Source organism: Arachis ipaensis, chromosome B04 (genome assembly GCF_000816755.2).
Source record: "Arachis ipaensis cultivar K30076 chromosome B04, Araip1.1, whole genome shotgun sequence".
Lineage (NCBI taxonomy): Eukaryota > Viridiplantae > Streptophyta > Magnoliopsida > Fabales > Fabaceae > Arachis > Arachis ipaensis.
In genome coordinates this window covers 124,182,675-124,210,571 of record NC_029788.2, presented here as the reverse complement: position 1 = coordinate 124,210,571, position 27,897 = coordinate 124,182,675, and the positions used below count along the sequence as shown (strand labels likewise).

Below are 27,897 nucleotides of genomic sequence, written 5' to 3'. Positions count from 1 at the left end.
AGTTTTTTTTACGCCATGATTAATTTTGTGTAACTGTGCAGCACTCCTGAACCCCTCCAACAACTTGAAGAAACCACACCCACGCTTCCCCCAGCTCCATCTAAAATGTAAGTTCATCAGACTAAAATCAATCTTTACTTATCATTCGTATATTCTTATTCTTATAATACGTTATACATGATGACGTAGTCATCCAGACGCAGAAGACGTTGCTGCCCTGATGATGATGGCACGGACAGCATCCTATGTTCCTAAAACAGATCCAGTGCCATCATTCAGCCTTGGCTTGACTGATTCAAGCCAAGAAGAAGCAGCAACGCAGGAGGGAGCGTCAACGTAGGAGACAAAAAGGGCAAAATCTCCAGAAACTGCAAATTTGCTAGAACAATTAGAGGATTTGGTACAAAAAAATAGCAAGCAATGCGGTGAAAGAAGAAAGTAAAAGTCCACAAATTCAAAAGGAGACTGGGGGAGAAAGTTCTGGGAAGTTTGAAACTCCTGAGGGAATAAATCAGATTACGGATGATATGAAAGAAAAGTGCTACATCTAGGGGACGCGACTGAAGACATACGCAGATGGCGGTACTAACGAGTATGACCACATGTGCACACTGATTGACCAAGATAATTACATTTTAAATAGAATGCACCTTGCATCCCTCCAGGCAGAAAGTTATATAGAATCTGAGGTAATGTTAGAATAACATTAATGTTTTTACACCAAAGTTTACTGCAATGTTTATTAATGTAAATTGATATCAGCATATATTTCTAGATTGTATCTGCCATGTGCCTCATCCTCAATCAGAAAAATGATAAAAGGTTTCAAGAACAAGTATACTGTCTCCTCCCCGATATTGTGGTAAGTGTTACTTCTACAAATTTTGGGTGTATTTTGTTTATTAAGTTGGGTATATTTACGTTCGATTAGGTGTAAGTTGTGTAATCATTTGGGTGTATTTAACGTATTCACTTGGGTGTATTTTCAGTATTTTATTTGTTGTTTCACAATTGTTGCAGAACATGGCCCTTTCGAAGCACCCAAAGGGGGAATTCATATCATCTAAAACCAATAAAGAATTCAGGGTGGAAGACTACCCGTGTTTTATTCCCTTCATAGATGCAAAAAAATTAACTTCGCATCCATATGTAAGTTTTCATTTGCTAAATTTGTTAGTACCATTCTTTACTTATATGCCAAATAAAATAACACACTGTTGAAATGTGGCAATCCTTCAGATTTTTGCACCTGTTTGCTACTCGGGCCATTGGTGGTTATGGGTGATTGATACAACAAAGCGGAGATTTCATATACTTGACCCGCTACACAAGAAAGCTCCAAGCGATGAGAGAAAGCAGCATAATAAATTCACTGTAAGTTGCCTCTGTGTTTTTTACTTTAATAGATAGGTGTATTTCAGTTCAATATAAGGTGTATGTATGTTTTGCTTTGGGTGTAATTATGTTTTCCTTTGAGTGTAATTTCTTTGTCGAGTTGGGTGTATTTTGTGGAACCATTTGGGTGTATTTTGTTGATCAAGTTGGGTGTATGTTGTTTATTAAGTTGGGTGTATTTCGTTTGTTGTGTTGGGTGTATTACTGATTTGTTTTGGTATTTAAAGGATATGTAATTTCAAGATTGAGAGCATATGCCGGCGGAAAATCTCTGAAGAAAGATGAGAAGGAGAAGGAAATTAAAGCATCATATGTTAAAATATCAGGCCAAAAATCAAGGTATAAATTTGTGACTCTGAACATTAAACTTTCCTAAATGAGATTTGTAATTTATTTTCTTCGTTTTCAGCTATGACTGCGCTATCTACGTTATGAAGTGGCTTGAGTTAATTGAGCCGGAAAACATTAAAAAGGGAAAATATGAATGGGATAATTGGAAACAGGTAACTGTCTTTAGAACTATATAACTCTGTATTACTTTACTGAACTAATATTGCTGTTTAAACAGAATATACTTTTTAATTGTAGGAGGAGGTGGACCACTATAGAGTGGAGTATGCTTCGCGGATACTATTCAGTGAAATGAATAAAGAGAGAGATCAAGCAATTAGAGAGAGTAATGCAATAAGGCTGTCGAAGCCATCCTCTGTATTATTGAGTCCGTTTTGTCAGATAAATTCTACTGATATAGAAACTGCGTAATCCAACTGCTAGGTAGTTTGTAAATTAAACAAATGCTGTAAAAATTTGCCATTTAAAAACAACTTCTATTCAATGAAATTTTTTTCCATAGTTAAACTATCTGTGCTGTTAAACTGTCTATGCTGTATTACAGGTGGTAAAATATGAAGGAAAACATCAAGGCAGATATAAAAACAAATTATAAACTTTTACACCCAACGGAAGTTTAATATACACCCAAGATTGCTTAAAATATACACCCAAACTGTCTGTGCTGTTAAAATGCCTGTGCTGTATTCAAAATGTATGAATTACAGGTACTAAAATATGAAGAAAAACATCAAATCAAATATACACCCATAACCTGCGAATTTTTACACCCAAATAAAGTTGAATATACACCCTGAAATCTATCCCCCCTTGATGCTTTGAGATTAAAACCCTGAACCCTAAACACTTAAAACCTAAACCCTTACTGCTAACCTATAAACCCTAAAACGCAAATATTATATATATGTATCTATATGTAAATTGTGAATTAACAAAAATACACCCAAAAGAACAGTGCTTTTACACCCATATTCTGTAAAACTATACACCCAAAGAGTTATCCCCTGCTGCTGGTACCCTGAACTGATAATTCATAACATGTCCTTGATATTGGCTGTAATTTGAATGCACCACTGATGCAGCATCAAACAGGTTTATCTGCATATAACACTCACATATTAGCTAAACTATTAACGAGAAAAATAAACTAAATCGCCACAAATTTAAAGAACATTACTTTTACCTCGCTTAAAACTTTCGTCTTTTTCTTCTTCGTGGCATTTGCAATCTGTTTCTCCAACTTTGAACCTAGCCTATTTTTTGGACGTCCTCTTGTTCGAATCCTTGGCGGGCTTTGAAGCTCGTTAACGGATTCCAAGTTGGCGTCTTCGTGGGATAAAGAAGATGTCTCATTCCTTTTGGCTTTTAATGATTCCATCTCAGCCATGACGTTATCGTACGCACGGTGCAGAATTGCAGTCAGCTCCTCTGATTCGGATGCAAATTCGCAAATATTTTGCGAACGAAAAACCAATTGGTCAAACCTCTTGCTTCTTGGCTCCATCAGTGGTTCGTCGTGGCTGCTCTTGATGTGTGTGTGTCGCCTCTTTACCTTCTTGCTCCATCGTTCCAGTATATATCTAGGTGATACTTGGCTTACTTGTTCGAAGCTTAACATGCGTATTGCGTGATGACACAGTATCCCTCTCGACTCGAAAAATAAGCATTGGCATTTTACCTCGGCTGCAACTGAGTCGTAAGTAACCACAAACTTGTTGAATATTGAGCTGGAAACTTGTTCTCCGACTTTGTATACTGAATAGCCTAGAGCGGAATTCGTTAATCTGGTGATGCAATTCGCCTTTCCTCTGAATTGCGCTTGGACTTCCCTAAACTTTTGATGAGTGTACGCATCTTGAAACTGAGCTTCAATGGAGGATTTGGTTGCACACGGTATAACCGTATGAAAATCTGCAGCATCTGATTCTCTCTCTGCTTGCTCCCTGCTTCCGAGGCAATTATCGTATTGTTTGACGAACTGAATAAGCGAGCTGTTTCGGGTGATAAACTTGTTAAAAAATGAATGCATGATCTCGCTCCTTTGTGTGCTTCTCATCCCTGCCCAAAAGTGATGATCCAGATAGATAGGAACCCATATGTGACGGTCTTCATACAGATCTGCAAAATACACCCAAACACAGACTATAAATACACCCGATAAAACATGCAATTTACACCTCTACTGCAGATTTTAAAAAAACATTACCTGAAAGCCACTTGTTGTCCACAAGACCAAAATTGAGCAGAAAATCATTCCAATTCCTATCGAATGAGTCTTTGCTATGAGAGTTCCAAACAACTTGGCTCATTTCTTGTTCAATATCTGCATGTCCCTTGTACCCGTTTAATTTGCTTGGTATCTTCTTCATGATGTGCCAAATACACCAACGGTGAATTGTTGTTGGCATACAGGCCTCTAAAGCCCTTTTCATTGATGCGCATTGATCGGTGAGAAACCCTTTCGGAGCGTTTCCTCCCATGCAACGAAGCCAACATTGAAATAACCATTTGAATGATTCAATTTCTTCGTTTTTCATCAAAGAGCATCCGAGAAGTGTTGACTGACCGTGGTGATTCACCCCGACAAAAGAACCACAGACCAAATTATACCTGAAACAAATTACCATAGTGCAGAATGCAAAATCATTAGGTACACCCCAACAAATGCTTCGTATACACCCAAACAAACAGCCAATATACACCTCTGCTGCGGATTCATAAAAATACATTAATTTAGCATCATAAATAGGGGCAGTTTGTTATCTGTTTGTATTGTAGGTGGTGTCGAATGAAATGACGTCTCCGAAATACTCAAAGGCAGCTCTGCTTCTTGCATGGCCCAAAAAGCCAGCTTAATCGATTGATCATCCTCGAGTTTGAGCTCAAAAAAGAAATTCTGATTCTTCTCTTTCATTCTTAACAAATATTTCCCGAATTCCTTTGCATCTTCTTGTTCGGAAACATTCCGCACTTCCCTGGTAATGTAATTCCTCACGTCCTTTTTGATAAAATTTAACTCGCGGTGACCCCCGGCAGCCGCAACAAATGATTGGTAGGTTTTGCTTGGTCTGATACCGGCATCCTCGTTATTCTCTATTGTACGACGAATGGACATGCTTAGTTTCCTGTGCTGTTTGAGCATCTCTGCTTTACTTGGACAGCAGGGGTGTGAATGATCCAGCACAACCTTTGAAATGATCCAAGCACTGACATCCTTCAATGTGTGTATATAAATTCTTGCAGGACAGTTTAAACCGGCTGTCGGATTGGTCTTCTCGGTCGGAGATATTTTAGATTTCCATTTTCCCTCTCTGCTACATGTAATCAGTTGATTCTTAATCTCGTTTCCCTTCCTATTTGTGCTCCGAACTCTTGTAGAGAAACCTGCAGCCTTGGCGTAGTTCCTGTAAAATTTTCCAGCATCTTCAAGGGTGGTAAAGGTCATTCCAACCTTCGGAACAAGCTGATCATCAACAACCGAGAGAGGCTGTAGAATACACCATGTCAAAAACTGTAAATACACCCATAGATATGATTCAAATACACCAAATCATGTCTGATATGATACACCCGAACTGCAACAACTCAAATAAAATGACAACAAAAGCCATAAACTGTAAATACATAGGCTGCAGAATACACCATGTCAAAAACTAAAAACACACACAATCATGCCTGATATAATACACCTGAACAACAACAACTCAATTAAAATAACAGAAAAAGCAGTAAAGTGTAAATACACCCACACTTCTAGCAAAAAAACACCCAAAAAAGATCTTATCTACACCCGAACGTCTGCTATAAATTCCAGATAATTAATCAAAACTAATACATTACATTCAAACCTCAGGAACTTCGTTAGATTCAAATTCATAGTCCACTTCGCCTGGATTCAGCTGACAATCTGAGGTTGAATCATCCATTATCTTCAAAACGAGTTCAAACTTTGATTTCAGAAAACGAAAAATCAAATAGGAAACGAAGCTCGAGTTAGAGAGAGAGGAACTAACGTAAATGACGAAGAAGAAGAAGAAACGAGTGAGAAAGGAGGGGAAAAGAACGATCGAAGAAACCAGGGGAAGCTTCGCGAGAAGAAGAACGAGCAAATCTGCTGTGCAAATAACGAAAACGAAGAAGGAAACAAATCTTCTAAATTTGGTAATTAGATATACGCGGGATCCTATATAGCGCGTGCATACAACGTAACCCTTGGAGCGCGTTTTGGGGTTTTATTTGTTCATGAACTTGTAAACCATACAAGCCATTAGGGCTTGTATGCGGAGCTTTTCTGCAAAAAAAATTGGCCAAAATTTATCTTATTTATCATTTATTAATTCTAGCAACAATTAATGAATGCTAAATAAAGCAATTTCTGACCTTTTTTTTTTTTTACTCCTAGCAGTACTTATGGATGAATTTTTTATATCATTTTCGATGGGTTTTGAAATCAAAATCCATGTTTGCCAAAGTAACTCTTGATTACTTTCATTGGTATTTTTACATTAAGACTTAGATAATTTTGTTCTACTTATTTTCACATTATTTCATTGGTGTTTTCATCTATTATTAATTTTAACCCATAAACACAGCCTTAAAGGTTAAAATCTAAAGGAAGCTATCTGCTTTACAAGTCTACAATGTTAGTTCAGGAAGAAAGGAACTCCATTCAAGAAAGTTTCCACAGTAACTTTGTCCAAACTTTTTACTAGAGTAAATTACACCAACCTTTCTTGAAATTAGGTGATATCACACATGATAGCACTCAACTTGTAGAAGTATACACTAATTTGCCTGGGATTTAAGTTATATGATACTCAGCACCCTTGCATTTATAGCATAAGACAATAACCTCTCTAGGGGTTAGTGTAAGCATTAGAAATCAAATGGTCCTGTGTGTAATATCACCTAACTTAGAGCATTTAAAATCTAGCACCTAGCAGATCCTAGATCTTGCAAAAGTAGAAATCAGAACTTCAAAGTCCAAATCATGGTCCTTCAAAAACTCAGTAGGAGTTCCTCATTGACAAATTCCTTTCCAAATTCCAAACAATTCACATTATTTTCAACAACCAGCCCCTTCACTCCAATTTAAATGCAAAGTGGAGATTACAAACAGCGACCGGATTCCGGAAACACCAAGTGAAAGTAGAGGGGGAAGTGTTGCATTGATGCTTACAGTTCAACATGAAACCAAAAAATAGGAAAGGACACACTAATTAACTAGCCATGGGGTGGTTAGAAATGTACTCAATAGCAAGATTGCAGGAGTCAATCTTCTCGGCTTCCTTGTCTGGGATCTCGAGCTTGAACTCCTCTTCCAGCGCCATCACAATTTCCACAGTGTCCAAGCTATCTAAACCCAAATCCTTCTCGAAATGTACATTTGGAGTCACCTGAGACACAGGAGGAAGCAGTAAACGCAAATTGTTATCGACAATACAACGCTTCCTACTCACAAGAGAGCAGCATGACCAACTATGTAAGAACAGAAGGAGATGCATCAAAATCAAGATAAGGAGGACATTAGCAGTATTTTATATAGGAATGAATAATGAAGCACAATTGTTGGAAATCTCCCAAATGAAAATTAGCATAGTAAATATCCAAATTGGTTTTCAAGGAATTCCAAATCAGACACTTTGCTCCCCAACAAATTTTTGCTCTCTAAAAATCTTCAAGAATTAACCTCGTAAGATAGATTGATCCCTCCGTTAATTTAAAAAAGAACTAATTTGTGTTGTAATGATACTTTATAGAAACCTAATTGTCTTATAAAAAAATTTGTTAAGGTCTTATTTGTTCAACACGCATATTAAAAATTTAATTGAAAACGACGGAAGAACCAATCTACCTAACATAAGTATTTCTTGAAGATTTCTACAGTAATAAAAATTTGTTAAGAACCAGAATGTACGATCAAAAATCCTTTGGAGACTAATTTAGGTGTTAACTCAAAATGAGTATCTTTGAGAGGAACAAAAACCCAGTTCACACTTTTTCTTTAATGTTGCAGGGTATGAGTACAAATATCCAGTAAGGCGGTAACATACACACCCAGCCCCATTTAGGAAATCAAATATCTATGCTTTCATAATTTTAATACAATCTAGAAGAATACAGCTAATTTATTTTCCAATCTTAATTCGAAAGGTTTTTACTGACTTTAAGGTGTAATTGGAAGGTGGGTAGAAGGGGGGAGGGGGAAGTCCAATCAGGAAGATATAAAAATAGCCACAATAAAAGAATAAAAAGAGAAAATGCATTGAAGCAAGGAGACTGTATTCGACTCCTATACCTACAGAAACCATAATAATTTCACAAAATTGAGAACCTTTCAAACGAATATGATATTTTCCACACATTGAATCAATGATCATTTGCTATCGCCTATTGCAACTCAAGCAATCAAATGAAGGGAATTCAAGATATCTAGCTGAAACATAATAAACTAGGCATCATCCAATGTTTGGCATTTACAAATTATAATGACTCAAGACAGTATTTTGAAATAAAGATCACATTGATGTAAACTTCAAGTGTATAAGGAGTGATACAAAAGGAGTGATACAAATCATTCCTTCAATAAGCAGCAACAGTTGCTCATGATTCAGCATGTAGATGAAGCATACTTATCAAACAAACTGCTGATTGAAATATAATTTCATGTCATGAGAAAATCAAGGGACAAAAGTGCACAATAAAGTATCCACATACATATATGTATCATGGAAAAAAAGGGAAACAAGTATCTATGCACAGATGATTTTATCCAGAAAATAACAAACGAACTGGTCACCCGTTTAGGAAGACATTGATGAAAATCATAATCAAAAGACAAGAAGAAAGATAGTGTGCGCTGCATTGTGCCGAAGTTAGGAATCTAGTTTTTCCTATAACAGGACATCTGTCTCAACTGAATAATACTCTCAGATGAAAACTGCATCAAAACATTCTCTTTCACATAAGATCTCTCATAATTTCTTCAAACAGATACTACAAGATAGTTTTTGAACTAAAATTTCTGACGTAGGGATAAATCAACATATAGAGTTTTAGTATACCTATTTCTCATTTCTCACTGTAATTATGACCATAAATATCATCCAGATAATTACTGAGGTAACTTTCAAATTTCGGGGGGATCCCCTAGGATAAATCAAGAGAATGCACAATAAGATTAGTAGATTACACACACCAATTATAGAACTGAGTTTCCAAACTTTCAGAAAATCCTTTCAGCCAAATTCTACAGAAAACAATTTGCAGTACCATCAATGAGTTTTCACACCAATACTCCAAACAACAATTGTCCAATGTCCAGGAACATTTCAAATTTTGGGAAGACCCTTTTTAGCTAAATCGACAGAATAACCATTTGGGATAACAAATTAAGGCTACAAAAACCACCCAGATGATTATCGAGCTAAATTTCCAAACTTTGGAAACACCCATTTAGCAAAATAAACAAAATAACGAAAGGCAATATTCCCAATTCACATATCCTACTAATCAAGATTACAAAACACCACCCCCATGGCAATTGAGCTAAATTTCCAAATTTTGGGAGAAAAACCATTTTAATTAAACCAAAAGGATTACGCTATGGGATACCCATTACCCAAATTCCACACTAATGAACACTACCCATATATTTATCAAGGTAAAAATCCTTCTTTTTTTTGTGCGGGGGAAACCCATTTGGAAAAATCAACACTACAAAGATTTGCAATAACGAAGGGCCACGAATCATGGAACAATAAATGAAGTTATAGAGATGACAAAAAAAAATAAAGAAAAATTGAAGTGAAAGGACCTTGGAAGGATCGACTTTGGGGTAATCTCTGAGGACAGCGAGGACTCTTTCGGTGACCTCTTCTTTGGTGATGTGATCGTCGTGCGAAGACATGAAGCGGAAGGAAGCGAGCCATGGCTGTGGTTGCTTGTGATGCAGTTTTGGTGCAGTTTGGAGTGGGATGCGAACGTGGCGGAGGATGGCTGCTCTGAGTGCCATTTCTTCTTCTTTGAAGAATGAATGAGTGAGTGTCAGTGTGTTGCTGTGAGGAATTTGGGCAAAATAATAGGGCACACATCCAAGCCTGTGACTATGAGGGAAGCAGAAAGCTCAACTAGATTTGCTTTTTTTTTTTTAGGAAATGACAAATAGGTTCTTGAACTTTTGTTCCGTAGACATTTTCTTCCTTAATCATTGAAAAATATTTTTAAATACTTTCACAAAACTTGGACAGATCAGTCCTTCCGTCTATATGCCTTCGTTAGGGATTGATCCGTCCAAGTGCCTCCGTCAGAGACTGATCCGTTCAAAGTTTGTGAAGGTTAGGAATTTAAAAGTATTTTTCAATGGTCAAAGATAAAAATGTCCGTGGGACAAAAGATCAGGATCTATTTGTCCTTTTCTCTTTTTTTTTTAGTTTCAAAACAAAAATGTACATTTTTCTCAACTGTGATCCTAAATAAAATAATTTGAACCAAAAAAAAAGTTAATAGATATTAGACAAAATAACTATCATATAATTTCGAGTAATTATCTAAATCTACCTTCAAATTTTTAATTTCAAGATACTTTAGTCTCATAATTTTTAAAATACATTAAAAAATCTTTAAAATTTAGCTACGACAGACAAATTAGTGTTCGATCATATTTTTCTGTCAATGGCGAATAAAAAATATTAACATAAAAAAATTAATTAATACACATAATCATCAAGTGTCTACCATGTAATCAGAACAAATCAGTACATGTGCTCTTAGCCTCTTAGACAATAAGGTATTGTTTATTTTAAGGTATTGGGACAGAGATTGAGAGACTGTGATTCATTATTATATTTGTTGGTTCAGATACTGATATTAAAAGTTCTGACTCTGTCCCCTAAAAGTATTTCAGTACCTCCAAAAAGTGAGGACACAGGGGACTGAAATTTTTAGAGACAGAGATTGAAACTTTAATAACATTTTATACTTAAAATATATCCATTTCAATTAATTAATTTCAAATTTACCTTTTGTTCAAATTAAATTAGAGTTTTATTTTTGTTTCAATTTATGTCTCCCACTTTATACCAAACAAAATACTGAGATTTATTTCAATCTCTATCTCTCAGTCTCAATCTTTCCGTCTCTATCTCTCCACCAAACGCTAATATTAGATTTTTACTGAAAAAAAATCTTTTAATTTTTTTTTTATCTTTCCAAAACTCTGTATCAAACAGCAAGGTTTTTCCATGCTGAATCTGAATACAAGTTCAGAATTAAAAAACATGGATATCATTTTTTGCTCCTCCATTTCTTTGCTTTTCTTCTTCCAAAGTAACCTAGCTTCTTCTCTATTCAATGTCTTTGTTCTCAAGTTTTATCTTTTGAACAGTATCACTCTACAAACACAATAAAATCTTAATAAAAGTTTTCTTTAGCATCAGCACCAACAACTTTCAAATCACTTTTTCACTTATGCATTCTTCCAAGTCTTATATTTCTAAATGTCATAAAACTCTTCTTTTTTTTTTTCAATATCTTGGTCTCAAAAGTTGTAACTCTTGAAAGATTTTATTACTACAATTACATAGTGTTTCATTTGAGTATAGAAATTGATTTATCTTAGTGATATACATAAACACTTAATTGTCATGTATACGAGTTAATGTTTTTATATTAGAATATTTTTTTTGGTTATTAACAAAAGAATTTCGCCGAACATTGATTTGTCTGCTAAAATTAAATTTAAAAATTGTTTATTTTAAAAATTAAAAAATTAAAGTGTCTAATATTAAAAATTCAGGCCTACTACACATACAAGCAAAAATACCTTACAAGTTATTCAAGCCCCCAGCCCACAAACAATCCACACGCGCAGAGAAGAGCATTGAATGGGGCGTAACATTCACGCGCTCCACTCAAACGGTTACGCTTCGCGTAAACCGCCCCCTTAATGGCAGACTCTTCCACTTCTTCCACTTCTCAAAGCCATTCAGAGAAAAAGCAAACGTTCCATTTTCGAGCATCATTCGATACTGAAAATATACAACTCGTCGCTAATATTGGAAAATTCCATCAACACAACATAGAACTCTCGATCAAGAATCTCCAGAGAAAACAAAGCTATCATACTCAAGGTACGTTACATTACCATTCCTGTATATTTTCCACATTTCGAAATTGAAGAACTAGGTTTTACTGTTCTTCTACGTTGTTTTACGTTTTACTGTTCTTCTTGCTCTACGTCTCATTTTACAGTTTATGATGTTCTACTTGTTCTAGGTTTTACTGTTATTCTTGGTTCTATGTTACACTGTTCTTCTTAGTTCTTCTAGGTGTTACTGTTCTTGTTGTTCTAGTTCTTCTGGTAACTGATTTTTGGGGGTATATTCCGTAGTTTGGTGAGTGTATATGAGATAATTTGTTGGGTGTATATGGCACAAATTGTTGGGTGTATATTTCTGAACTAATATACTGCAATAGTCAGCAGTTGTAACTGTTCTTATATTTGCTTGTCCATGGGTGTATATTGCTTGACCTTGTATATTAATGCATGTTTGAGTGATACCTGACTGATATATATGGGTGTATCTGAATCATATATATGGGTGTATCTTACTGATATCTATGAGTGTATCTGACTCATATCTATGGGTGTATCTTACTGATATCTATGGGTGTATCTGACTCGTATATATGAGTGTATCTTACTGATAACTTTGGGTGTATTTTTTATTTCAGAAAAAATGGCAGCGAGAAACCAACCTGGAAGAAATGTAAGAACAAATATATGTCTTAGATGAAATCAGTTTTATATAGTAGAAACATATCTGACTATAATTTTATTTTTGTTTACAACAAACAAAAAACCTTAAGTGTGCAACACATTTGTTAAATGATAAATTCAGAAACATGAGTGAGGAGAAGAAAACGATTGTGAGGGATTTGGGATTCGGTGGCTTGATGCACATCCCACCACTAAGGGTGCATCACCAAGTGTTAAGGGAGCTGGCTAACAACTTCAAATTAGGGGAGAACAGACTGGAAACTGGATACGGTTCTTTTAAAATAACACCAAAAAAAATAGGTGATGCGCTTGGCATCAACGCAACAGGTAACTCGCTAAAAATTATAGGTGTATATTAACTGACGCTTGGGTGTATTTTAGTTGATGCTTGGGTGTATTTGAACTGATATTCATACTTTGTTGTTTTCCTTTTAGTAGGAGATCTATTTCCTCAGAAAGTCGATTATAAGAAACTTTCTGAGGATGACAAAGAAATTTTTAGAAGATTCCAGGGTAAGACCCTCAAAAGTCTTACAGATGAGATGATGGATATTGGCGTTGGTAACGAAGAGGATCACCTAATGTTCAAGAGGATTTTCATCCTCTATATACATATAGCGTTCCTTTTACCAACGACAATAAACAAAATCTCGCCTGTGCACCTGGCCCCAATTTTTGAGATGGACACCATAACAGAGAGAAACTGGGGAGGGCATGTTTTGAGTTTTATCGTCAAGGGCATAACCGACTACAAGGAGAAAAATAAAAAGGCAATTGATGGCTGCCTCTTTACCCTGATGATAATTTATTTTCATCTTTCTAAAAATAAAGGCAAGAAGAGGGCTGAAAGATCGCCAAAACCCTAGATTGCCAACTGGAGTAAGGAGCAGTTGGACGAAAGAATGACGGCAGAAAGAGAGGAAAATATGGTAAGTGAACATAATATGTTGGGTGTATTTTATTTACCTAAATGCTACTAACTAAAATTTCTAATGTTTCAGGGGATTGTGAAGATGGCGCAAACAAGAGAGAAAATGAAAAAAATAGAGAAAAAAGAAAAAAAACAAGAAATAAAAAAAACAAAAAAAGGAAGGCAAGTTCAACATCGTCTTCGGAACAAGAAACAACTGATAGTGACAGTTCTACCTTTGAGTCTGAGACTCAAGAAGACTCAGAGGATTCACCAAGAAAACAGCCCAGCAAAAAGGGGGAAAAGTAAGTACCATACTTGGGTGTATTTTCTTTATCGAGTTGGATGTATTTTGTGGAACCATTTGGGTGTATTTTGTTTATGAAGTTGGGTGTATGTTGTTTATTAAGTTGGGTGTATTTCGTCTATTGTGTTGGGTGTATATTGTCCATTCAGTTGGTTGTATCATGTGCATTCATTTGGGTGTATTTTATATCTTTAGTATGTTCTCAATAATTATTGTTTGCCTTCCAGAATGGACTCCAAAAAAAGGAAGAAGAGTCAAGAGGATGAGGATTCTGATTCAGAATCTGAATCAACTGATGAGTAATGTTCTGAAATTATTACTCCTTTCTCTTGGCTTAATTATCAAGATTTCATATATTAACTGAAGTGTCTCTTATTAACTTATAGAAGCGAAGAATCATCACCGGTGAAGAAGCAAAAAAAAAGAAAAAGACAAAAAGAACACTAAAAAAGTAAGCACTTCTTTGGATAATATTCTGTGATAAAATTAATTTTTTATTTCTGATTCATACTTGTTTTTTCCACCCAGAACACAATCCAAAAAGAAAAAGGTTGTTGTTGAGCATTCATCTCCTGAAGAAGATCAATCCTATGATGGGTACAGTACTTCGTAAGCTATATTACCATCTATCATCATAATTATTTTTGTTAACATCTTCTTTTATGAATGTAGTGACAGATATGAAATAGGAAGTGAAGATCTAGATGAATTGTTAAGGGAAAACAATGAAAAATCTGCTGCAGAGGGGTATGTCTTGTTGGGGTGTATATTTCAGATTTTAGTGTGTTTTCTTTGCTAATATTTGTTTCTTGTTTCGCAGGGAGAAGGAAGCTGACATGCGATCGACAGAAGGTCGCTATGTCTCCTCTGAAACGTAAGAAGCATTATTTAATAAAATCTTGTTATCATGATTTACCTGTATCATATTTTGTCTGAATAACATGAAATTTGTTTAGAATACCGGACGTGAACTTGGAAAGTGATGATCCTTCCTCTCAAGGACACACAGAACAAAGTAGTGTAAACAGGCCGGCAGAGAGCATGTAATTTCTCTTTCAACTAACCATTACTTTTGTTCTTTTATTACCTTCTACTTCTAATTCTGTATATATTTTTTAAAAAAAGCCCTTTATTATTTTATTCGAGAAAAAAAAGGCAGGAAAAAAAAACAAAAAACTGCAAGTATGTAAGTTCTCAAAAAATAAAGCCTGTCTTCCTTTTGAATTATTCGGGTGTATTTTTTGACTTTCTTTGGGTGTATTTTAGGTTGAGTCTGGTTCAAGAGTCAGCCAGTGAGCCGGCTGATTCGAATATAATGGTTGTGAGGGAAGAGACACCGTCGAAAGCGCTTGCAATGTGAGTTTTTCAAGAATATTTCAACCTTATAACCTTATTATTTTCAAAGGCGTTGTTAACCTTTCATTTTTCTTCTTGTTTAGAGTTCCAATTCAAGTTTTTGTGCCAGTGTCCCAAACAACCACTGTGCCGAAATTCGAAGAAACACCTGAGACAGATTTTGAATCAACCCCTCTGCTACAAATTGAAGGAACTACAAAAACGTAAGAAATAGTATTGGGTGTATATTTGTTTAGAGTTTGGGTGTATATTGGGTTACAGTTTGGGTGTATATTGTTCCTGAATAATTTTTTCGTCATGATTAATTTGATGTGTCGTGCAGCCCTCCTAAACCCCCCCCCCAACAACTTGAAGAAAGCACAGCCACACTTCCCCCAGCTCCATCTAAAAGGTAAGTTCATCATACTAAAATCAATCTTTACTTATCATCCGTATATTCTTACTCTTATAATACGTTATACATGATCACGCAGTTATCCAGCCGAAGAAGACGCTGCTGTGCTGATGATGATGGCACGGACAGCATCGTATGTTCCTAAAACAGATCCAATGCCATCATTCAGCCTGGGCTTTACTGATTCAAGCCAAGAAGAAGCAGCAACGCAGGAGGGAGCGTCAACGCAGGAGGTAGATAGGGCAAAAACTCCAGAAACTGCAAATTTGCTAGAACAATTAGAGGATTTGGTACAAAAAATAGCAAGCAGTGCGGCGAAAGAAGAAAGTAAAAGTCCACAAATTCAAAAGGATACTGGCGGAGAAAGTTCTGGGAAGTTTGAAACTCCTGCGGGAATAAATCAGAATACGGGTGATATGAAAGAGAAGTGCTACATCTGGGCGACGCGAGTGAAGACATACGCAGATGGCAGTACTAACGAGTTTGACAACCTGTGCACTCTGATTGCCCAAGACAAATACATTTTGAATAGAATGCACCTTGCATTGCTCCAGGCAAGAAGTTATATAGAATCTGAAGTAATATTAGAATAACATTAATGTTTTAACACCAAAGTTAACTGCAATGTTTATTAATGTAAATTAATTTCGGCATATATTTCTAGATTGTATCTACCATGTGCCTAATCCTCAACCAGAAAAATGATAAAAGGTTTCAAGAACAAGTATACTGTCTCCCCCCTGATATTGTGGTAAGTGTTACTTCTACGAATTTTGGCTGTATTTTCTGTATTTCTTAGGGTGTATATTCTCTGATTAACGGGTCTGTTTTTGTATTCATTTGGGTGTATTTTTTACGTTCAATTGGGTGTAAGTTGTGTAATCATTTGGGTTTATTTAAAGTATTCCCTTGCGTGTATTTTCAGTATTTCATTTGTTGTTTCACAATTGTTGCAGAGCATGGCCGTTTCGAAGCACCCAAACGGGGAATTCATATCACCTAAAACCAATAAAGAATTCAAGGTGGAAGACTACCCAATGTTTATTCCCTTCATAGATGGAAAAAAATTAGCTTTGTATCGATATGTGAGTTTTTATTTGTAAAATTTGTTAGTACCGTTCTTTACTTATATGCCAAATAAAATAACACACTGTTGAAATGTGGCAATCCTTCATATTTTTGCGCCTGTTTGTTACTCAGGCCATTGGTGGTTATGGGTGATTGATACAACAAAGGGGAGATTTTATATACTTGACCTGCTACACAAGAAAGCTCCAAGCGATGGGAGAAAGCAGCTTAATAAATTCAATGTAAGTTGGCTCTGTGTTCTTTATTTTAATAGATAGGTGTATTTCAATTCAATATAAGGTGTATGTATGTTTTGCTTTGGGTGTAAGTATGTTCTTTTTTGGGTGTATTTCATTCGGGTGTATTACTGATTTGTTTTATTTTTTAAGGGATATGTAATTCCAAGAATTAGAGCATATGCCGGCGGGGCACCTCTGAAGAAAAAGGAGAATGAGTTGGAAATTAAAGCAACATACGTTAAAATCTCAGGCTAAAAATCAAGGTATAAATTTGTGACTCTGAACATTAAACTTTCCTAAATGAGATTTGTAATTTATTTTCTTCGTTTTCAGCTATGACTGTGCTTTTTACGTTATGAAGTGGCTTGAGTTAATTGAGCCCGATAACATTAAAAGGGCAAAGTATGAATGGGATAATTGGCCACAGGTAACTGTCTTTAAAACTATATAACTCTGTATTACATTACTGGAATTAATATTGTTGTTTAAACAGAATATACTTTTTAATTGTAGGAGGAGGTGGACCACTATAGAGTAGAATATGCTTCGCGGATACTATTCAGTGAAATGAATAAAGAGAGAGATCAAGCAATTAGAGCGAGTAATGCAATAAGACTGTCCAAGCCATCCTCAGTATTATTGAGTCCATTTTGTCAGATAAATTCTACTGATATAGAAACTGAGTAATCTAACTGCTAGCTAGTTTGTAAATTAAACAAATGCCGTAAAAATTTACCATTTATAAACAACTTTTGTTCAATGAAATTTTTTTCCATAGTTAAACTGTCTGTGCTGTATTCAAAAGCTTTGTATTACAGGTGGTAAAATATGAAGGAAAACATCAAGGCAGATCGAAACACAAATTATAAAATTTTACACCGAACGGAAGTTTAATATACACCCAAGATTGCTTAAATATACACCCAAACTGTCTGTGCTATTAAACTGTCTGTGCTGTATTCAAAATGTATGAATTACAGGTACTATAATATGAAGAGAAACATCAAATCAAATATACACCCATAACCTGCAATTTTTTACACCCAAAGAAAGTTGAATATACACCCTGAGATCTATCCCCCCTGATGCTTTGAGCCTAAAACCCTGAACCCTAAACACTTAAAACATAAACCCTTACCCCTAACCTGTAAACCCTAAAACCCTGAACCCTAATATTATATATATGTATCTATATGTAAAATGTGAATTAACAAAAATACACCCAAAATAACGGTGCTTTTACACCCATATTCTGTAACTATACACCCAAAGAGTTATCCCCTGCTCCTGGTACCCTGAACTGATAATTCATAACATGTCCTTGATATTGGCTGGAATTTGAATGCACCACTGATGCGGCATCAAACAAGTTTATCTGAATATAAGAAACTCACATATTAGCTAAACTACTAACGAAAAAAATAAACTCAATCACCACAAATTTAAAGAACATTACTTTTACCTCGCTTAAAACTTTCGTTTTCTTCTTCTTTGTGGCATTTGCGATCTGTTTGTCCAACTTTGAACCTAGCCTATTTTTTGGACGTCCTCTTGTTCGAATCCTTGGCGGGCTTTGAAGCTCGTTAACGGATTCCAAGTTGGCGTCTTCGTGGGATAAAGATGTCCCCTTCCTTTTGACTTTTAATGATTCCATCTCAGCCATGACATTATCGTACGCACGGTACAGAATTGCAGTCAACTCCTTCGAATCGGATGCAAATTCGCAAATATTTTGCGAACAAAAAACCAATTGGTCAAACCTCTTGCTTTCTTGGCTCCAACAGTGGCTCGTCGTGGCTGCTCTTGATGTGTGTGTGTCGCCTCTTTACCTTCTTGCTCCATCGTTCCAGTATATATCTCGGTGACACTTGGCTTACTTGTTCAAAGCTTAACACGCTTAGTGCGTGACGACACAGTATCCCTCTCGACTAGAATAATAAGCATTGGCATTTTACCTCGGCTGCAACTGAGTCGTAAGTAACCACAAACTTGTTGAATATTGAGCTGGAAACTTGTTCTCCGACTTCGTATACTGAATAGCCTAGAGCGGAATTCGTTAATCTGGTGATGTAATTCGCCTTTCCTTTGAATTGCGCTTGGACTTCCCTAAACTTTTGATGAGTGTACACATCTTGAAACTGAGCTTCAATGGAGGATTTGGTTGCACACGGTATGACCGTATGAAAATCTGCAGCATCTGATTCTCTCTCTGCTTGCTCCCGGCTTCCGAGGCAATTATCGTATTGTTTGACGAACTGAATAAGCGAGCTGTTCCGGGTGATAAACTTGTTAAAAAATGAATGCATCCTCTCGCTCCTTTGTGTGCTTATCATCCCTGCCCAGAAGTGGTGATCCAGATAGATAGGAACCCATATATGACGGTCTTCATACAGATCTGAAGAATACACCCAAACACAGACTATAAATACACCCGAAAAAACATGCAATTTACACCTCTGCTGCAGATTTTTAACAAACATTACCTAAAAGCCACTTGTTGTCCACAAGACCAAAATTCAGTAGAAAATCATTCCAATTCCTATCGAATGAGTCTTTGCTATGAGAGTTCCAAACAACTTGGCTCATTTCTTGTTCGATATCTGCATGTCCCTTGTACCCGTTTAATTTGCTTGGTATCTTCTTCATGATGTGCCAAATACACCAACGGTGAATTGTTGTTGGCATACAGGCCTCTAAAGCCCTTTTCATTGATGCGCATTGATCGGTGAGAAACCCTTTCGGAGCGTTTCCTCCCATGCAACGAAGCCAACATTCAAATAACCATTTGAATGATTCAATTTCTTCGTTTTTCATCAAAGAGCATTCGAGAAGTGTTGACTGACCGTGGTGATTCACCCCGACAAAAGGACCACAAACCAAATTATACCTGAAACAAATTACCATAGTGCAGAATGCAAAATCATTAGGTAGACCCAACAAATGCTTCGTATACACCCAAAAAAATAGCCAATATACACCTCTGCGGCAGATTCATAAAAATACATTAATTTAGCATCATAAACAGGGACAGTTTGTTACCTGTTTGTATTGTAGGTGGTGTCAAATGAAATAACGTCTCTGAAATACTCAAAGGCAGCTCTGCTTCTCGCATCGGCCCAAAAAGCCAGCTTAATCAATTGATCCTCCTCGAGTTCAAGCTCAAAAAAGAAATTCTGATTCTTCTCTTTCATTCTTAACAAATATTTTCCGAATTCCTTTGCATCTTCTTGTTCGGAAACATTCCGCACTTCTCTCGTAATATAATTTCTCACATCCTTTTCGATAAAATTTAACTCGCGGTGACCCCCGCAGCCGCAACAAATGATTAGTAGGTTTTGCTTGGTCTGATACCGGCCTCCTCGTTATTCTCTATTGTACGACGAATGGACATGCTTAGTTCCCTGTGCTGTTTGAGCATCTCTGCTTTACTTGGACAGCAGGGGTGTGAATGATCCAGCACAACCTTTGAAATGATCCAAGCACCGACATCCTTCAATGTGTGTATATAAATTCTCGCAGGACAGTTTAAACCGACTGTCGGATTAGTCTTCTCGGTCGGAGATATTTTAGATTTCCATTTTCCCTCTCTGCTACATGTAATCAATTGATTCTTAATCTCGTTTCCCTTCCTATTTGTGCTCCGAACTCTTGTAGAAAAACCTACAGCCTTGGCTTAGTTCCTGTAAAATTTTCCAGCATCTTCAAGGGTGGTAAAGGTCATTCCAACCTTCGAAACAAACTGGTCATCAACAACAGAGAGAGGCTGCAGAATACACCATGTCAAAAACTAAAAATACACCCAATCATTGCTGATATAATACACCCGAACCGAAACAACTCAACTAAAATAACAAAAAAAAAACCATAAACTGTAAATACACAGGCTGCAGAATACACCATGTCAAAAACTAAAAACACACCCAATTATGTCTGAGATAATACACCTGAACGACAACAACTCAGCTAACATAACACAAAAAGCCATAAACTGTAAATACACCCACACTTCTCGCAAAAATACACCCAAAAAAGTTCTGATCTACACCCGAGCGCCTGCTATAAATTCCAGATAATTAATCAAAACTAATACATTACATTCAATCGACAGATTCATGTTAACGTGTTAGTTTCACAGTCAATGTTCACGAATTATTCAGCTACACAATGCTATTCAAATGACTGCAACAAAATTCAAAGTAATTGTATGTAAATCAAACCTCAGGAACTTCGTTAGATTCAAATTCATAATCCACTTCGCCCTGATTCAGCTGACAATCTAAGGTTGAATCATCCATAATCTTCAAAACGAGTTCAAACTTTGATTTCAGAAAACAACAAATCAAATAGAAAACGAAGCTGGAGTTGCAGAGAGAGGAACTAACGTAAATGACGAAGAACATACCAGTGAGAAAGGAGGGAAAAAGAATGATCGAGAAGAAGCAGAGAAGAGGCGCGAGAAGAAGAACGAGCAAATCTGAAAATAAGGAAAACGAAGAAGGAAACAAATCTTTTAAAATTTGGTAGTTATATATATGCGAGATCTTATATAGCGTGTGTATTGGACGTATGTCTAGCAGCGCGTCTTTTGGGTTTATTCCTTAATGAACTTGTAAAGCATACAAGTCATTAGGGCTTGTATGCAGAGCTTTTCTGTTAAAAATTTTATAGACTTATTTTAGTAGTTACTCTATAATTTTATTTATGTTAACAAAAATGGGTGAAGTAATGTGATTGATTTCCAATTGCCATAGAAGAAAAAAAAAAGTGTATGTAATGTTTGGGATATTTGAAATTTGAAAAGATGAATTTTTATTTTTAACTTTTTATTTTGATTTGTATTCATATGTTTTTGTCAACATTATTCAAATAAAAACATATCGATCTTATTTAGTGGATTGGATTGAATTATATATATATAAATAACATAATTTAAAAAAAAATATTTTAAAGATAATAAAAAATCAATATAAAGAAAATCAAAGTTAGTTTAGTTTATATTTTTAACGTTTATTTTATTTTATATTTTTTTTGAAAAAATGAGCTAAACACAACAAGTAAAACAAAGAACCAACAAAAACTAAAAAGGTAGAGATGGAAGAATATTTGAATTATAAAATGTATAAATAACCTTTGATCTCATTAATTGTTAACAATTAAGTATTTTTTATACGATAATAGTAACAATCTATGCTTAATATTAACAAGGTTATTAGCACAAAAAATAATTAAATTTAATCTTAAAAGTTTAAATTTAAATTAATTATGNNNNTAAAAAATAATTAACAAAAAAAGATTTTATAACTAAAAAAATAACTTTAATAACCAAAATATTAACTCTAATCCTAAAATTTTAGAGATAGGTATAATTTTTGGTAAGAAAAAAAAGATATGACAAAAAAAACTCATTATGTTTTTTTGCTTCAAAATTGTCAAATTGCTAAGAAGAATATGAGATTCTCTAAACATGAAATTCTCTCCTTTTTTTTTTGTCCGGTCCACCAACCTAGCCCAGATCCGAAATAGAAACACTAATTCCAACTGACCCGGATTTCAAACATTCGTTTCCCTCTTCCGTTGGGCGTTAGACTGAAACGAGCCTACCTTGCAGCTGCTCCCCTTGGCAAATCAGTCGTCCTCCTCTGTTCACCGTAACAGCACCCAATCGTCCTCGCTTTTCTCGCCGGCACGACCTCGCCGTCCTTCCGTTGCCATAACAACACCTAGTCTATCATGATTGTTCGTAGGAAGAGGCCCCAATGATTTCTTCCATAGCACAACCAGCAGTGGGCGATGGAGAAGATAAGGAAGGTCGCCCGTCACTCTTTTCACCTTGCGCAAGAGACTAGAATCTGCACCCTTCATTGCGGTGACGTCACTCTGCTTCTCTCCTTGTTCGTGTGTCACTAGTCACCACCGCTGACTGCAATCCACCGTCCCTTCCGCGCTCCACCACCACCTAAGCTGCTTGGCCGATCTTCTACAAGGCTCCTATACCTTCCATTGGTCCTTGCTGCTCGGTGATGATGAAAACAAAGCAAGGACGGCACAGTCACTTTCCTCTCCTGTCGAAGCCACTTTCGCAGGGTTTCGTCACCAAAAGCAAAAATTGCCGCAGAAAAATTAGCTGCCGATGAAGAAGGAATTTTTCGTAATGGTGGTTTGAGCTTCTCAGGTTGATGATCTAATTGATGGGCCTTCACTATTTTGTATCTTGCCTTTTACTGTTTCTAACGTTAAATCTTCTCATTGGTTTTCTGGTATGGTAGGCTTATAAGCTCAACATGCTCTGACTCTGGCTTCATTTCTCACAATGCTTGCAATTTGGGGGTTTAAATTTCTATTGGTTTCCTAAGCATTCCATCGATATCTTGGCTGCAGTCTTGGCTGCAATCTCATGAACTAGTCTGTTTTTCTTTCTTGGCGTCCAGGTGAATCCTGTATTTTACAAATCATTCAAACGCATAAAAATATCTTTGAGAATTGCATCAATTTTTCCAATTTTTTCTTTTGATTTTACTGCTTGAACAAGAATAAGGTTATCTAATTAGCGTTAGAAGAAAGAGAAGTATGTTTGAGTGCATTGAACACTATGTTCTCTAAACGGCAACGTAGTTTTAGTTCTTGCTTACAAGAAGCGCAGTGCGTTTACGAGAAGCTAAACATTGTATTATAAACGTTTAGAAAATCAGATAGGATTGAATTTATTTTTTCTTATCAATTCTATCATTTATTTTCTTGTTTGTAGTCTCTTTATTATTCAAATATTTTAAATATATAATTATATTTTTTTATTAAATTTTATTTTTGATTTTGTATAAAAAAATTTTATTTTAATCTATTTTGATATAAAAATTATCAAACATTAGCCTCTGCTATTAGACTTGATTTGACTTTGGAGCTTGATGTAATGATGCTAAACATGAGATTCTCTAACAAGAAACAAAAGTTTATGCCAGTGCTCAGTGACCACCAAAAATAATCCTGGCATATGAATATGAAAGAAAAAATATTCATTGTTTATTGGGCTAAAATCTTGGTCCAAATGCAACTACTAACCCTAAATATATAATATAATATATATCATGCATAGCGGGCTAGGAAAAACTAGCCCGCATGCCATTAATATTCTCCCTTGATTTACTGTTGTGTTGTTCTACACATTCGCCATCACCATCGCATGTATAGCTCAACCACTCCCTATACTTGCGCCATTTTCATTGTGCACGTTATCCTTTCTCCTTTTTTCGTTGTGCTTCCTGAATGTCTGGATCTATTTTCTCGTGCCACCCTCGGCCTCACCGTCTCATCCGGTGCTCAGTTGCGGCGTCGCTGCCTCAGCATCTTCGCTTTGTTGCCGGCGGTGCTAGATCTGCGTCTCTCTTTCATATTTTCTTTTTTAAAAAAATCCATGTAATCCAAGAACCCCGGTTCGTTCCGATTCACCGGTTTTCGAACGGTTTTGTGGTTCATCACCGGTTTAAAGACAAGGAAATTTTGCTAAACAGTCGACCCGGACTAGAGTTTGATTTTCGATTAAACCGCTTTGACCGATTGGTTCGGTCTAGTTTTCAGAATAAGTGAATAACTAATCTTTACCTCTTCAGCATGTTTCTTCTAACGTCTTTTTTCCCTTTTCCCTTTTTTTCGTTGTGCTCGTTTGGTAATCTTTATTTATTATTATTTGTACTCAGTTCATAACCATAAATATCTTGCCACAAATTTTGAATCCTATTCGATTTCAATCTCAAGACAAAAGTGTCATCGTCCTTTGTTGTCACCGCCACAACCACCATTCTAACCTTCTTCCACTTGTTTCTTTTCATACTTCAACCCTAACCTATCTTTTCAGTTTTACTCTTTTATTCTCTCTCTATTCTATTTGGTTACAACCTGTTCCTACCTTAATTGGAGAGCTAATAGAATCAATCCGTAAACCTTCCTTTGCTTCTCGGTAACATGACAGGTACATATATATCTTTTCCTGTCTGAAATTTTGTTCTTCATTAATATATACAATAAGGTTTAGTTTTTTTTCTTTCTATTTTTCTATTTTTTATAATTTCTATTGTCTTTCATTGTTTTTTACAGTTGCTGCTAGGGCATACGCCAATAGTTCTTGTTTTCTTTGCAATGATATTGATGTCTTGAGTCTTGACAACAAAGTTATCCCACTTATTGTTCTTTTAGACCAATTTGTGACCTAATTGATATCTATGCTACACAAAAATCATAATTTGAGGATCAATTCATTCAATTGGGTATTATATAATCAATTATTAATGTTTGATGTTTGAAGACCAAGTTAAAAGTTTAACTGATCTTAATCTATAACCTATTTAAAATAATTAATTCTGAATTTGTTGCTGATTGTTTATCCAAATTTTACTTTACAATTATATTCTTTTATCCAATCTTAAACAGTCATGGCTACATTCAAATACGGAACTCTTCATGCTGTATTTATATATTGCATTGAATATAAATGCTTTCAATTTTCATATATTCACTCTTCAATGTTAGTGTATTGAAAATGGTAATGTATTGAGGACTACTATGTAGTGATAGTCTGATAGAGAGGTTGTTTAGGTGTAATTTCTATTATATTAATAGATAGTCTCTTTGTATAAAATAGTATTGTAGTAGTTTTATGTACCTATTGATTCAGTTTATAGGAATCAAGAATAAAAGAAAAAACTGAATTTGATGTTGCATCCTTTTGCAGATAACCAAGAACCCATGATTACAGATGGGACGATCACAAAATTACCATTGACTAAATACCAGCGTTGGCAATGGTGGTTCCTGGTTGCACTTAGCATATTGTTCCTTATTGTTGGCCAAGCTGCTGCTGTTCTACTTGGAAGATTCTATTATGATCAGGGTGGCAACAGTAAATGGATGGCTACTCTAGTCCAAACTATTGGCTTCCCAATATTATATATTCCATTCTTCATAATTCCCTCTTCTCCTGAAACTTCAACTTCTTCAGCTCCTCCTTCCATCAAAATCATTGCCTCAATATATTTTGTTCTCGGGATAATAATCGCTGCCGATAACATGATGTATTCAATTGGGCTCCTATACCTCTCCGCATCTACCTATTCACTAATTTGTGCATCTCAATTAGCCTTCAATGCGGTTTTCTCATACTTTATCAATTCCCAAAAGTTCACTGCTTTGATTATAAATTCTGTGGTGGTTTTATCATTATCTTCTGCGCTTCTTGCTGTTAACGATGACAAATCAGAACCGTCGGGTGCTTCCAAGAAAAAATACATTCTTGGCTTCCTCCTTACCCTTGGAGCTTCCGCGGTTTACTCTCTTTTGCTCTCCCTCATGCAACGGACATTCGAAAAGGTCCTTAAAAGGGAAACATTTTCCGTTGTTTTGGAGATGCAAATCTATACTTCACTTGTTGCCACTTGCGCTTCCGCTGTAGGCCTATTTGCAAGTGGGGAATGGCGTACTTTGCACGGAGAAATGGAGACTTTTGGTAAGGGACATGTCGCGTATGTGATGACTTTGGTTTGGACCGCAGTAGCCTGGCAGGTTTGTTCTGTTGGTGTTGTTGGCCTTATTTTCTTGGTGTCGTCGCTATACTCGAATGTTATTAGTACTGTCTCTTTGGCGGTAACCCCCATTGCTTCTCTTGTAGTTTTTCATGATAGCATGAATGGGGTGAAGATAATTTCATTGCTTTTATCTCTATGGGGTTTTGCCTCTTATATCTATCAGAATTATCTTGATGATACAAAAGCAAGAAAAAGACAAGCTGTTGAACCGAAATCACGCAATGATTCTTTATGTTGAGACTAATTAATTAGGAAGCATAACCAAAGAGATGCAATTGAATGACCCTTTTAGGTTTGGTTTTGAATCATTCAGTGTAGCTTATGGTTGCTTTAGATCTTTATAGCAGGAGTTAGTATAGTTATGGTTCTTGATCATTATAGATTTTGATCTATACTTCATTTGGCTTCTAATAAATGTAAAGGTTATATTTTGTGCCTCATTGATTTAATTTAAAGTGCTCCTTTTTGGATGGCTTTTGTGATCAATTGAAATATAAATTTGGTGGTTTTGTTAGAAATACTCGAATGAAACAGAATTTCTTATGTTCATCTTTAATGATCAGATAATATTCCAAAGTTTTGCTTTCTTTTAAATTTGGGTGTTGTTGGCCTGTTATGTTTTGGAATGCTTGGAACTAGACTTTTGTCATAAGAATAATTTTATGTTGTTGCCTATTTTTTTTCCTTCTTCTTAGTTATCATATATAGTACCAATTTGTTTTTAATCATAGCAATTCTGATTAACTGCTATAGTTTCAGGGATTCATTTCGGCAGTAAAGATCAACCAATTGGATAGCTGGTTGATCTTTATTAATATAACTATGAGAAAAATATTTTAAAAGATATCACACTTTAATGACTTGCTATATAACTAGTGAGAAAATTAAGGGAGTTTGAATGGAAAAAAAAAATCAGATTCTGAACCCTTCTTTGGCTGCAAAGCTCTTCCCAAGATATCCTTCAGTGCGGCAGGTCAAGGATTAATCTATCATACATCTTAACTTCATTTAAGAGTCTGGTTATTCAATAGATTGCTGTATATACAAAGTAGGATTCGAACTCTTGATAAACGCAAGATAGTTCTAAGGCTCTAAACTTTGCCATCCAACTAGTGAGATCATTGAAGTTGTCTACATGAAATAATTTTCTTAGATCTTGAATCCTTTTTTGGTTGAAAAACTTCCCTTCTAAGTCCTAACAAATCAAAAGTTTTAATGGAACAATATTATCAGCAAAATAACACTAGTAATGTCAGATTGTTTGAAATGGGTTCAACAAAGTGGTTATTAGACGGTTGAAGTAGGCATTGTTCTTTTGAACCAGAAAAGAAGGTGTACTGTGTATTAAAGACTTGGGTTTTCCAGAACAAAGGTAAAAGACATTGGTAATCACATTAATTGCCCATGAACTAATATGGGTCATTTATGAAGATAGATTTTATTTTAAAGTAAGGATTGTCCTTTGAAAATTTTAAAAACAAATTCTGAACTAACTATCACTTGATATATGAAACCGGCATAAAAC

At 35.6% G+C, this 27,897-nt stretch overlaps 3 protein-coding genes and 1 long non-coding RNA gene across 4 annotated transcripts; 3 read left to right on the top strand and 1 right to left on the bottom strand.

Annotated features, from left to right (window-relative positions):
- LOC110271309 lies at positions 184-15,269 on the top strand. The gene is made up of 4 exons (XM_021121932.1): positions 184-689; positions 809-862; positions 1,021-1,149; positions 15,183-15,269. The coding sequence occupies exons 1-4, from the start codon at positions 603-605 to the stop codon at positions 15,249-15,251; spliced, it is 339 nt and encodes a 112-aa protein (XP_020977591.1). The 5' UTR covers positions 184-602; the 3' UTR covers positions 15,252-15,269.
- Positions 6,715-9,902, bottom strand: LOC107635192 (acyl carrier protein 1, mitochondrial). Its single transcript, XM_016338586.2, has 2 exons — positions 9,563-9,902; positions 6,715-7,142 (listed from the first exon to the last, which is right to left on the bottom strand). The coding sequence occupies exons 1-2, from the start codon at positions 9,758-9,760 to the stop codon at positions 6,966-6,968; spliced, it is 375 nt and encodes a 124-aa protein (XP_016194072.1). The 5' UTR covers positions 9,761-9,902; the 3' UTR covers positions 6,715-6,965.
- LOC110271311 lies at positions 14,580-15,089 on the top strand. The gene is made up of 3 exons (XR_002361918.1): positions 14,580-14,617; positions 14,700-14,786; positions 15,010-15,089. It is a non-coding gene; the product is annotated as an uncharacterized LOC110271311 (long non-coding RNA).
- Positions 23,931-26,923, top strand: LOC107635191 (probable purine permease 11). The gene is made up of 2 exons (XM_016338585.2): positions 23,931-24,763; positions 25,523-26,923. The coding sequence occupies exons 1-2, from the start codon at positions 24,757-24,759 to the stop codon at positions 26,608-26,610; spliced, it is 1,095 nt and encodes a 364-aa protein (XP_016194071.1). The 5' UTR covers positions 23,931-24,756; the 3' UTR covers positions 26,611-26,923.